The sequence below is a fragment of the Nilaparvata lugens genome, chromosome 10 (genome assembly GCF_014356525.2).
Source record: "Nilaparvata lugens isolate BPH chromosome 10, ASM1435652v1, whole genome shotgun sequence".
NCBI classification, from domain to species: Eukaryota; Metazoa; Arthropoda; class Insecta; order Hemiptera; family Delphacidae; genus Nilaparvata; species Nilaparvata lugens.
Genome location: NC_052513.1, coordinates 43,500,523 through 43,512,598, shown reverse-complemented (window position 1 = coordinate 43,512,598; position 12,076 = coordinate 43,500,523). Strand labels below are relative to the sequence as shown.

General features: G+C 35.6%; 1 protein-coding gene across 1 annotated transcript; it reads right to left on the bottom strand.

Moving 5' to 3' along the window:
- Window positions 1-4,211: 4,211 nt before the first annotated feature.
- LOC111053968 lies at window positions 4,212-11,473 on the bottom strand. The gene is made up of 2 exons (XM_039436931.1): window positions 10,218-11,473; window positions 4,212-4,926 (listed from the first exon to the last, which is right to left on the bottom strand). The coding sequence occupies exons 1-2, from the start codon at window positions 10,622-10,624 to the stop codon at window positions 4,869-4,871; spliced, it is 465 nt and encodes a 154-aa protein (XP_039292865.1). The 5' UTR covers window positions 10,625-11,473; the 3' UTR covers window positions 4,212-4,868.
- Between the last annotated feature and the right edge of the window lie 603 nt (window positions 11,474-12,076).

Below are 12,076 nucleotides of genomic sequence, written 5' to 3'. Positions count from 1 at the left end.
AACACACACTTTCCACTTTTCATCAACTATGCTTATTTTATCTGTATATTTCTGTTTATGTACAAAAATAGAGATATACTAAGCATAGCATCAGCTGAGCTCAGAAGTGAAATGTGCGTGTTCGTTCAGTACCTCTGTAAACAAAGCCATAGTGCATGACAGGTAGTTGATGGTAACGTCAGCACATACCATGGTGCTATTTGAGCTTCCATGTTTTATTCTATAAACGTTTAGGGAACTTAAGCACTACCTCCATAAACAAAGCCATAGTGTATTCTGGTGACGTCAGCACAGGTAGGGCTCCTACACCAATAAAAACACTAGTTGATATAAATCAGCTGAAATCAACAAATTTCTATTGGTGAAGGAGCCCTACCTGTGCTGACGTCACCAGAATGCTCAATGGCTTTGTTTACGGAGGTATTAAAAGTTTTGTGTATTTCACAACGTTTGAACTAGTCTACAATGCCAATATTATAGCATTATACCATAGAGAAACAATAGCTTGAGTAGATTTCCCATGGTATAGGGCGTTCATGTCGCAACTTTTACTATTATCTCAAGCCGATAGTCCACGTATTTCTTCCCCAGAAAGCTGTGTGACGCTGGTAGTCTCTCATATTGTGCCATTCGTACACACTCACCCCAACAAAACAGTAAAAATCTACAATAATAGATAGTAATCGACTTGAGATAACAGTAGAAGTTGCGACATAAACGCCCTATACCATGGGATATCTACTTACGCTATTGTTTCTCTATGAAGGTAGACGCACACAGATCGTCATCGGACGGACGGCACGCATCGGAAGGATCTGATTATTATATTTGATGCATTGTTTTCAATTGGTGTGCGCATACCTATCCACATTCGTATGGGTATGCGCGCACTCCAATTGGAAACAATGCATCAAATATAATAATCCGATCCGTCCGATGCGTGCCGTCCGTCCGATGACGATCTGTGTGCGCCTACCTTGATTATACATTGTCCAACCCAGCGTACCACCAGCTGAAAAATTCACTGTTTCAGCCATGAAGAATTTCTAGTAAGCCATGCTTTCAGTGATTCAAATATTTTAATGGGTGGAATAAACATTCTGCAGTATGAAAATTTGTTAAATACGATAGATTGCTCTTCAATTTCACCTTCCAGTACAAACTTCTTGTTGAAATGATCACTTTTCGTAAGTTACGACATAGCATTCTGAAGTCACTGAGTGTTGACGATGGACATAACGCCCGATAGCGCCACAAAAATGAGAGTAGAAGCTGATAGCTTTCAATCATCAAAATCAGACTGCTATGTCGTAACTTGAGTATTGAAAAGTAACGATAGGTTGATTCAACTGGATCTTAAATGCATATTATTTTCATAGGGTCTTAGCTCTGATTATGGATACGTTAAGGTATCCATAATCAAAGGTCTTAAGGTGCGTACAGATTTACGCGCCGCGAACATGAGCAATTCACTTTCAACCAACTGATGCCAAGCTTTTTATATCTGTATCTTACTGTTTCTGTAAAAATACAGATATAATTCAGCTGATTAAAAGTGAATCGCTCATGTTCGCGGCGTGTATATCTGTACGCAACTTTAACGTATCCATAATTAAAGGTCTTAGCATAGTGGATCGGCAAAGGTAGAGGGTAAAAGACGATAAGGTGCCTACCTACCTCAGCGGCCCTCAGCTAAGTTCTAGACTTTAAACAGCTGGAGTCAGAAAATTGGCTTTCCGAAACGGGGCGTAGTCGCAATTTTTATGATAGTCTTTATTATATCATTTCTATAATAATTGGGAAACGTTTTTCCTCGACGAAATAAAACACTCCTAAATAGTTCAAAATAGCTGAAACTTTACACTATTTACTCTTTATTTTATTTTGTGTTGAATTTTCCAGTTTCTCGAAATTTGATCCAAAATTCAAAATTTTAAATCATCATTAATGGACCGAAAAAGTAACGAATCAGTGTGTGATTACATTACCTTATCTTTTGGACAACATTAACATTTTATTAAATTTTTTTGAGAGATATAGTACAGGCTCAGCCTAATTTTCCCTCCAATGTCATAATTGTATTATGATTATAGTATTTTATACAATAAATGAATAAATAAATGTGGACTGCGACTAAGCCCCGTTTCGGGAAGCCAATTTTCTGACTCCAGCTTTTTAAAGTCTAGAACTTAGCTAAATCCCGAGCTCGGAAACTGGCCCTGAAGCTGCCTTTACACCAAAGTTATTAACTTAATCCTTATAGATTTTATTAGATTGAACATAACTTATCATACACATGATGAACATATGTGTTTGTCAAGTTCCGTTCAATCTAATAGAATCTATAAGGATTAAGTTATTAACATTTCGTTAATAACTTTGGTGTGAACCCAGCTTAAGTCTGTTCGGTACACCTTTTTATCTTAATTTAAATTGGATAATATTTTTCAATATAATTGTTAAGATCATTATAAGAGTGAGAAAAAGTGGCAACTGAAATTTCTAAGTGGTCTAATAAGCGAGTTATGGGTTGTTGAAGTGCTAAACTCCGTTTTCTTTCCAGATCATAAACGGCTTCGAATTTTCCATTGGAGTTTTTCTTAATATCATTGGCTTTGTTCTAATATGCGTTTTTTCGCGATAAATGTTAAAATACACAATTTATCGAATTTACAAAAAATGTTACTTTTTCATTTATGAACGAAATGGGGAATAAAATGTTTTAGTTTGGAAAGATACATTTTTCGAATTGTTAAGAGAAGTTCTAATAATATAGTCGAAACCGTTTATGATCTGGAAAGAAAACGGAGTTTAGCACTTCAACAACCCATAACTCGCTTATTAGACCACTTAAAAATTTCAGTTGCCACTTCTTATCACTCTTATAATGATCTTAACAATTATATTGAAAAATATTATCAAATTTAAAAAATGAAAAAAGTTTAGGCCTACCGAACAGCCTTAAAAGTGTTGAAAGTAATGAATGTTTTCAAATGTGTCAGAGCTTAGTAGATCGGCGAAGGTGGAAGCAAAGAAGACTTCTATACTCTTCTCTTCTCTAGATTGCTTATTCCATTGTAGAAGGTATAAAACATGAAATAAAAAAATATTAAGTTTTATCTGGTAGTTTTCTCTGGTAAAAGAAATCGGAGATATTTAAAACATGCGTTATTTTCAACACTCTCATCTACTTTCTCAGACAATACACTCTCCCTTCGCCTCCCAAGTTTAGAGAATCTGCTTCATCATGGTTGAAATAAATATGATAGCTATGGCGAGGTCCACGTTATAATGGCAGTGTTTGATTAGCAATGGTATTGCTATCCTTGTCTATCATTCAACAAAGCGGATAGCGCTATCTCTTTCCCGCTTTGCTCTGTTGCCAGATCGTCTTTTAACAATGTAGAATTAACAATTAATTAACAAAATATTTCATATTAGTTATGAAAATTCATTATGAAATTATTGAAAAATATGATTTCTTGCTTAATAAAACATAATTATTGATTATTTTAAATGAGAATGAACAGTTAATATTACATCAATAAACCTGTATCAGCTACCGTCTATAGAAGGCAGAGGATCGGCAACGTTTTTCTCCTATCTTTCTCCACTGCCATTATAACGTGGACATCACTATAGTGTAGGCTACAAGATATATAGTGAGGTCCACGTTATAATGACAGTATTTGATCAACTTTGGTTTTGCTATCCTTGTCTATCATTTGACAAAGCCGGTGGTACTATCCTTTTCCTGGTCCACAACGATGCCAATTATGTTTTTGACAGTGTAGAAATATAATTAATTGATGCAGAGAATCGGCATCGCTATTCTTCTATCTTTATCCACTGCCATTATAACGTGGACCTCACTATAGTAATTTATACAGTAAAGCCGCGTTTACACCAAAGTTATTAACAAAATGTTAATAAGTTAATCCTTATAGATTTTATTAGATTGAACATAACTTATCATACACATGATGAACATATGTGTTTCTCAAGTTCCGTTCAATCTAATAGAATCTATAAGGATTAAGTTATTAACATTTTGTTGATAACTTTGGTGTAAACGTGGCTTAACTGTAGTTTAGGCTACTGTAAACAAAAATATTAATAAACAATTTCCAAGACAAATTGAAATTGAGGAAGAATAGAGACGGTGAATACAATGAGAAATTGCGGAAATCTTAAAAATTATGAACAACGAACAAATTTGTATGGCTTTAATCTCTGCTGATTTAGAATAAATTATGAGTACGATACGTTACTTATGCTATCACAAATATCACATGATAAATTTCAAGTTGAAGAAGAGTTGTAATATACTCTTTGAAGTAGAATATAATAGACTCGGTTGCACAAGAGCCTGTTAAATTTAAAACATGATTAAATGAATCGAGAACCAATCAGAGAAGCCAATCTTCTTTCCAGAAGGATTGATTGGTTCTCGTAGCACTGAATCATGATTAAAATTTAGCAAAGTTTACTCATGTACTACAGTAAGTTTAGTCTCATAAATATTGTAATTAAGCTGATCTTTACAAGAAATGTGTAGTCATTATATTTAATGATATTATGTGAGAATTATTTTGTAGTATCTTTCAAGTCCACTCAGTCACTTACACATTTTTGTCTGGATCACATTTTCGGCACACTCCTTTTTATTACATACTCTTCTTCTTCTTCTTCTTCTTCTTCTTCTTCTTCTCCTTCTTCTTCTTCTTCTTCTTCTTCTTCTTCTCTTCTTCTTCTTTTTTTCATGTCTTCTTCTTCTTCTTCTTCTTCTGCTTCTTCTTCATTGTCTCCTGTCCAGATTGATTGCTGTTGATTTTGTATTAATTTAGACTCGTTTCCGCTTGAATCGATCAATGATGGGCTCTGTTGATGAACGGGAGCAGAAAGTTGGATAGTCGCAGTCGAGATCTGAAAATCGAAAATATAGATTCCAAAATTATTCAGAAATAATATTCAGAGTTAGAAATTCACAAAACAGACCACATTCTTTAAAACCACACGGCCCTCTCGGAACGATTAGCTGTTTGAAGGAAGATGTGAAAGAAAATGATAGCGAAGAAGGAAAGAGAAGGATGAATGAGGATATGAGGAAGAGAAGGAAAGGAGATGATGAGAGGTAGTGTGAAGAAGATGAAGAAGAAGAAGAAGAAAAGAAGAAGAAGAAGAAGAAGAAAGGAGAAGAAGAAGAAGAAGAAGAAGAAGAAGAAGAAGAAGAAGAAGAAGAAGAAGAAGAAGAAATCAGTAGCAGACAGATCAGTGAAAAATTATAATAGATTTGATAATTCATGTATAGGTCAATATTGGTTGACCTATACATGTTGGTATACATGAAAGAAGTAAAATTGATGCAAGAAGATTATTTGAAACGTTATGCAGTTGAACCCGCAAAATGGCGTCTACATTAGACGTCGACCAATCAGAATCGAGAGTGGGCATTGTTCTCGCTTGTGATTGGTCAAAGCTGTTTCCCGTTTGACACAGTTGTCGGTAGGTGGCAGCAATTACAATGATGAATAACTCAAAACAAGAGAAACTTTGGCTCGACGAAGAAGAAGATGAAGAAGAAGAAGAATAAAAAGGAGGAGGAGGAGGAGGAGGAGGAGGAGGAGGAGTAGGATGATTAGGAAGGAGAAGAAAGGAAGAAGAAGAAGAGGAGGAGGAAAAAGAAAAAGAAGAATTGAATGTACTGTATTTTTGAATTGATTGTGAGAATAATAGGAGAGTTTGTTTGGAGAAAGGCTTTTATTCTATGGGTGCATTTCACTTTGAAATACAATGCACTGAAGATGAGTAATGATGCATTGAAAAGCTTTGATTGCTGTTGAATACATCTACATCTATTCCGATTTCGCTTCTTCAAGAGTTTCTTCTGCTGTTTATTCTTCTACAATATCTCTCTCTAATTCCCTAATCTCTCACATCCATCTAACACTTTATATCACACTCTAATCTCATTCACTCTCTCTCAAACATACACACACTCACTCTCTCTCTTTTGAATATTCTTTCCGAAGAATTGTACATTGATATGTCCAAAGCTCCGCCAATTTATGTAGATGCATAACAATATTATCTACTAGCCGTCAGGCTCGCTTCGCTCGCCATATCCGTCTAGCCAGGGGGCTCCGCCCCCTGGACCCCTGACTGGATCGTCCAAGAATGGGATCAGCAGGCTCGCTTCGCTCGCCTGCATTTTTCATTTGGGCATTTTTATCATATGTTAGGACAATCCAGTCGGGGGTCCAGACTAAACGGCTGGCTAAACGGATATGGCGAGCGAAGCGAGCCTGACTGCTAGTAATATAATATTCCCAGGATTGAAGTAGCAGAGCCCAATCAATTTTTCCGCGATAAATGCATTTAAATCTTCAACTTGGTGCCAACCTAACAAAGTCAACTCAACTTAATGCCAACCTGACAAAATTATTAATTTAGTTGCCAGTTAACAACTGTTTCGAAGAGGTACTCTATCTAGATTATAGTTCTATAGTAGCATATGATATGGAAATTTCAATTATAATTAAGATATTGGGAGAAGATGCTAAAAGACGAACTTTAAACCCTTAAAAACAACCCTTAGAGTTAAAATATTGCCAAAAGATTTCTTAGTGCGCCTCTAAAGGGCAACTGAACATACCTACCAAATTTGAACGCTTTTGGTCCGGTAGATTTTTAGTTATGCGAGTGAGTGAGTGAGTGAGTGAGTCAGTCAGTCAGTCAGTCAATCAGTGAGTGAGTTCCATTTCGCTTTTATATATAGATAGTTATTCCAAATTGCTTTTTTCATATCATATACAGTTCAATAATTTTTTTCAGTCTATATTATGTAAATTCATCTATAATTTTGCTGTATTGTAAGCTATTGTATATAAGTGTATAAGCCAGTATATAATGTAATCTACATAAATAAAGTACTCAATCAATCAATCTGTCTTTCTCTCCTCGACTTCCCAGTCGTGTTTTGATGGGAGGATATAATTATTTCATATCCTTTTCAGAGGATAATATCCTTTTCATATGTCGAAACACCGCTGATTTATGTAGTTACATTACAATATTATATCTCGATATTCAAATTGCATTCAAACTTCATTGTGATTATCAATAATTGTTCATACTTTGTGGAATTCGTTGAATAATTAGCTTCACCTGTCATTTAATATAAATTAGTGTATGAACAAGAATATATTGTAACATACATGAATAAACAATTCTAATCTAATCTCAATCTATCACACACACTCTCCCTCTCAGGACCTCGCTCTCTAACGCTATCTCACTCTCTCTCTCATCATTTATATCCCTCAATTATACATCTTTTTTTCATGGGTTGTGTGGCAGAGAGGACCAAGAGTCCTAGCTCCGCCCTGATAAAACCGGCATATAATCAATCAATCAACCAACCAATCTCACTCTCTCTCTTACAATAAATCTAGCAATATAATCTCTCTCTAACAATATAATTATCTATAGTTATTATATTACAAATTGCTTTTTCATATCATATACAGTTCAATAATTATTTTCTTAGTCTATATTATGTAAATTCATCTATAATTTTGCTGTATTGTAAGCTATTGTATATAAGTGTATAAGCTAGTATATATTGTAATCTACATAAATAAAGTACTCAATCAATCAATCTCTCTGACTCTCTGTTACTTTCCAGCTGCTTTATCTTCTCCAATCTAGTTCTTATTGTGCGGGTCCATGCATTGTTTACTATAGTATATCGCGTGGTTTTGTATTGTTTGATATAGTATATAGTTTTTTATTGTTTAGTATAGAGTGTTCAGCAAAGCAATCTATGAGGTGGAGATGGCCTCAATGTCAACAGAATTGGATATTCAGCTGCAAACTAGTTGAATCTAGTTGATAATAATAGTTGATGGTAAACTAGTTGATGCAAACTAGTTGAATCTAGTTGATAATAATAGTTGATGGTTGGTAACTTGTCTTATCTATTGGAAAACGTTGATGGTAAACTAGTTGATGCAAACTAGTTGAATCTAGTTGATGGTAAACTAGTTGATGGTAAACTAGTTGATGCAAACTAGTTGAATCTAGTTGATAATAATAGTTGATGGTTGGTAACTTGTCTTATCTATTGGAAAACGTTGATGGTAAACTAGTTGATGCAAACTAGTTGAATCTAGTTGAAGGTAAACTAGTTGATGGTAAACTAGTTGATGGTAAACTAGTTGATGCAAACTAGTTGAATCTAGTTGATAATAATAGTTGATGGTAATAAAAGTTGGTACCTTGTCTTATCTATTGGAAAACGTCCTAGAAACCTAATTTTAGACTGTTCAATGGAGAAGTTCTCCTGAGGGTGGTTACTGGTTATCATTAATAATGTATCTTTAATGAATGGTAATTATAGTGTTAATAATATTGCCATAAGGGTGGGCATGTGATTGGCCACTCGAAACACATAATTCAAATCAAATCAAATCGTTTATTGCACAAAAAATATAATATACAGAATACAACAAACAGGAAAACAACTTTGTGCTACAATTTGGAGAATTGTTTGTGAAGGAAGATTAAGTTTCAATCACAGAAAATTTCACATACTCATTGGACGTTTCTGTAATCTCAAGCATAACATATAGATACGGGACTTCAAATCTTTAACTGGAAATAATCGTTTCCGTTTGAACCTTTTACTTTTGAATAGAACGAATGTTTGCTATTTTCATCTCAAATACTGTCGAAATATTGATTCAAGCATTGAGGAATCTAGAATAAAGTTCAAACTCACGTTTACTTCATGGAGGAAGAATTATTTGCCCACAAAATACACACAAGAAAGTGGAAATACTTTCAATTGATATTTTTTACAATACCTATTTATGAATTATTGATATTCAAAAGGGAATAGATGGTAGAAATCAAGATGGTATTGATACTGATTAGAGACACAGATTTAAAAAGTAAAAATCTGGTGTGGCGCACTCACACAACTTTCCTTCCCGTTATGAAAATTGATCACCTGACGCTAGTGTACTCGCGCATCTCAAGTCTACTATTCAAATATATGAGACAGCTGGTGATAGGTCAATAACGCTGGAAACACACGAGGTCTGCAATCTCTTCATAGTGAATCATTTAATAGAATCAACAGTTGCCAACAGTTTGCAATTGGATAATCACATTTTCTCGAATTTCAAGCTTATTTTCAATTTTAGGTGAAAATGTTACTGGAATTGTAGAGATTCTCATGTTCAATCTTTTCCACTCGAAATTTTTTGTTCAAATTGTATCTGGAACCTGATAATTGAGAATCTAAAATCAAACTTTGCATAGATGGGGTGGAGCTCCTGAAATTTTTACAGATATGGGACTTGTGGCAGTTGATAGAGCTTATCAATGACTATTTTAGTATGAATTTGATCAATATCGTTGGAGCCGTTTTCGAGAAAATCGCGAAAAACCCTGTTTTTGACAACATTTTCACAATTTTATCCGCCATCTTGAATTGCATTTGATCGAAATTGTTCGTGTCGGATCCTTATAGTGAAAGGACCTTAAGTTCCAAATTTCAAGTCATTCCGTTAATTGGGAGATGAGATATCGTGTACACAGACGCACATACACTCATACACACACACACACACACACACACACACACACACACCACACACACACACACACAACACACACACACACACACACACACACACACACACATACAGACCTATACCCAAAAACCACTTTTTCGGACTCAGGGGACCTTGAAACGTATAGAAATTTAGAAATTGGGGTACCTTAATTTTTTTCGGAAAGCAATACTTTCCTTACCTATGGTAATAGGGCAAGGAAAGTAAAAAATTAAAAGATAGTGAAAATAGGATGCTAAAGATAGGATCTAATGATAGTTAAGATATTTCACTCAATTGTTTGTATTCATGTTCTTAACCAATGCTTAGATGAAGTACACTGTCATAGATCAAACAGAATCTCGCTCAATTGTTTGTCATGTTTTCAACTACGTAATGATCAGATGAGATGAAATTTGATTTGATTTTGATTCAATTTACAGTTAGATTAAATTCTGAAGCTCAATCCACCAAGTCATGGACACATTCCAAAATATAAAATCATTTATAATATTGGATGATGTCTCATTGAATTGCATTCTATTTGTCTTGTATTATTAAATACAAAATCAATAAATTAATTTTGAAAAATATTACCTTTTGTTGTTGACATTGTTGTGCTGAGAAGCCGGCCGTGACGAACACTTTGCCGCCCCTTTGACACCAGGCTTGCACTCCTTATGGGGCGACACCGCGTCCTCAACTGGCAGATCCGCCGCCCCCAATCCTCCACTACCGCCTCCCAAACCACCGCCTCCGCCTAGCAGATCCGCCCCCAGCAACGCCTCCGCGGGAGCGACCACTACCATCACGTCGTTGAGATGTATGCGGAAATTCTCGGATCCGTTCTGTCGCTGGTCGTAGAAAACGTCGTCGAAATCCGCGTCTGAAGGGGATGAAGACGAAGGTGGGGCGGCCGTAGCGAGGCTGACGCTCAGCGAGAGCACGGCGAGCGAAACGAGGCTGACCACCTGGATGATGCAGGTTGAGGTTGGACGATCCATAGTGTCCCCGAGTTGATGAGTTTCACACTAACTGGGTTTTCTTCGAAAAATAAAATTGTCTACCAAACTTGAAATTGAAAACTTCCCCTGATTTGAAAAACTTCTAACAAATAACTAGTTTGTCCCTTTTCGAAATAAAATTGTCTAACAAACTGTCCCCGATTTAACAAATTTTTCACAAATGACTATTAGTTCCTCTAAGAGATAAAACTGTCCAACAAACTTCCCCCAACTTGACAATTTCTAACAAATAACTGTTGTTCCACTGCAAAATAAGTGTCAAAAAACAAGTCCAGAGCGTCTAAAATCTTGTAGCTTTTTTCGAAGATTGCTTTGAAAACAGTTCTAAACTTCCAACAAATAACTAGAGTTCCACTTAGAAATAAATGCCTATGTAAGCGACTAAAATTTGTACCTTTTCCGACAGTTGTTAAAAAAAGAGTTCCTAAAATCTTGTTACCCTACTTGTCGTCCTAGATGATACAAAGTGTCCCTCTAATTGATACAAACTTCCCCTAGATGACACAACGTGTCGCTCTAATTGATACAAACTTGCCCCAGATGATACAAAGTTGTAGCCCTCTTTGTTGCACCAGTTGATACGAACTTGTTGCACCCTCTCTGTCGCTCCAGATGAAACGAATGTGTTGCCCTCTTTGCGCCACTAGTTGATACGAGCTTCTCGCACCCTCTTTGTCGCTCCAGATGATACGAAATTGTTTCCCTCTTCGTTGCTCCAGTACTGTAGATGCACTCCTGTTTCCTTGACCGCTAACAGACCGCGTTTGGCGGAGCGTCTTCGTTTCACATCCTCTTATACCGTCGCATAACGGCACTGTTAGACGTGGTCTCCCGCTTGAAGGCTGACTCTGATTCAACTATATTTCAAAGTACTTGGATGCAGACTCTTGTTGTGTGGATGTAGCTTGATTCACCACTACTTTGGTTGGTCTAGTCTCTAAGCCTCTAGATCATCTCTATAAACTCTGATCATTCTCTGAGAAAAAATTAACTTTTCTAATTAGATTACTTTTCTCCTAATCTAGAGAATTAATCCTCTACAGTCCGATCCACGTTATAATGGCAGTGTTTAAGGCTGTGGAAAAGCTAAAAATGAACTTTCTACTGGTGATATTTTTCAAAGTTTTTCGATTTGTATATCATCAAGCTATCAAAATGAAAAAGTTTTCTCAGGAATACATTTTTTCCGGTCATTACTTTTTGAGATATGAGCGCCTAAAGTTTGAATTTTTGGAACAGGACATTTCAAATACGGTGAGAGATAAATCCATGATATTCAGAGGATGAATTCTTCATGGTCTTGTTGATTGGTTGAACAAAAATTTCCTGAAAATATCAATTTTTGAGAAAGTTATTCAATTAACTAAAAATGACCAAAAATAACTCAACTAAAAGTTATTTTTGGTAAATTGAATAACATTCTCAAAAATT

Bases quoted from the DNA above. Each gene is read 5' to 3' on its own strand.
- LOC111053968 (XM_039436931.1), bottom strand. From the start codon at position 10,624: ATGGATCGTCCAACCTCAACCTGCATCATCCAGGTGGTCAGCCTCGTT. The intron at 4,927-10,217 runs GTAATATTTTTC...TTCGATTTTCAG, and splicing joins AACAATGTCAACAACAAAAG to ATCTCGACTGCGACTATCCA.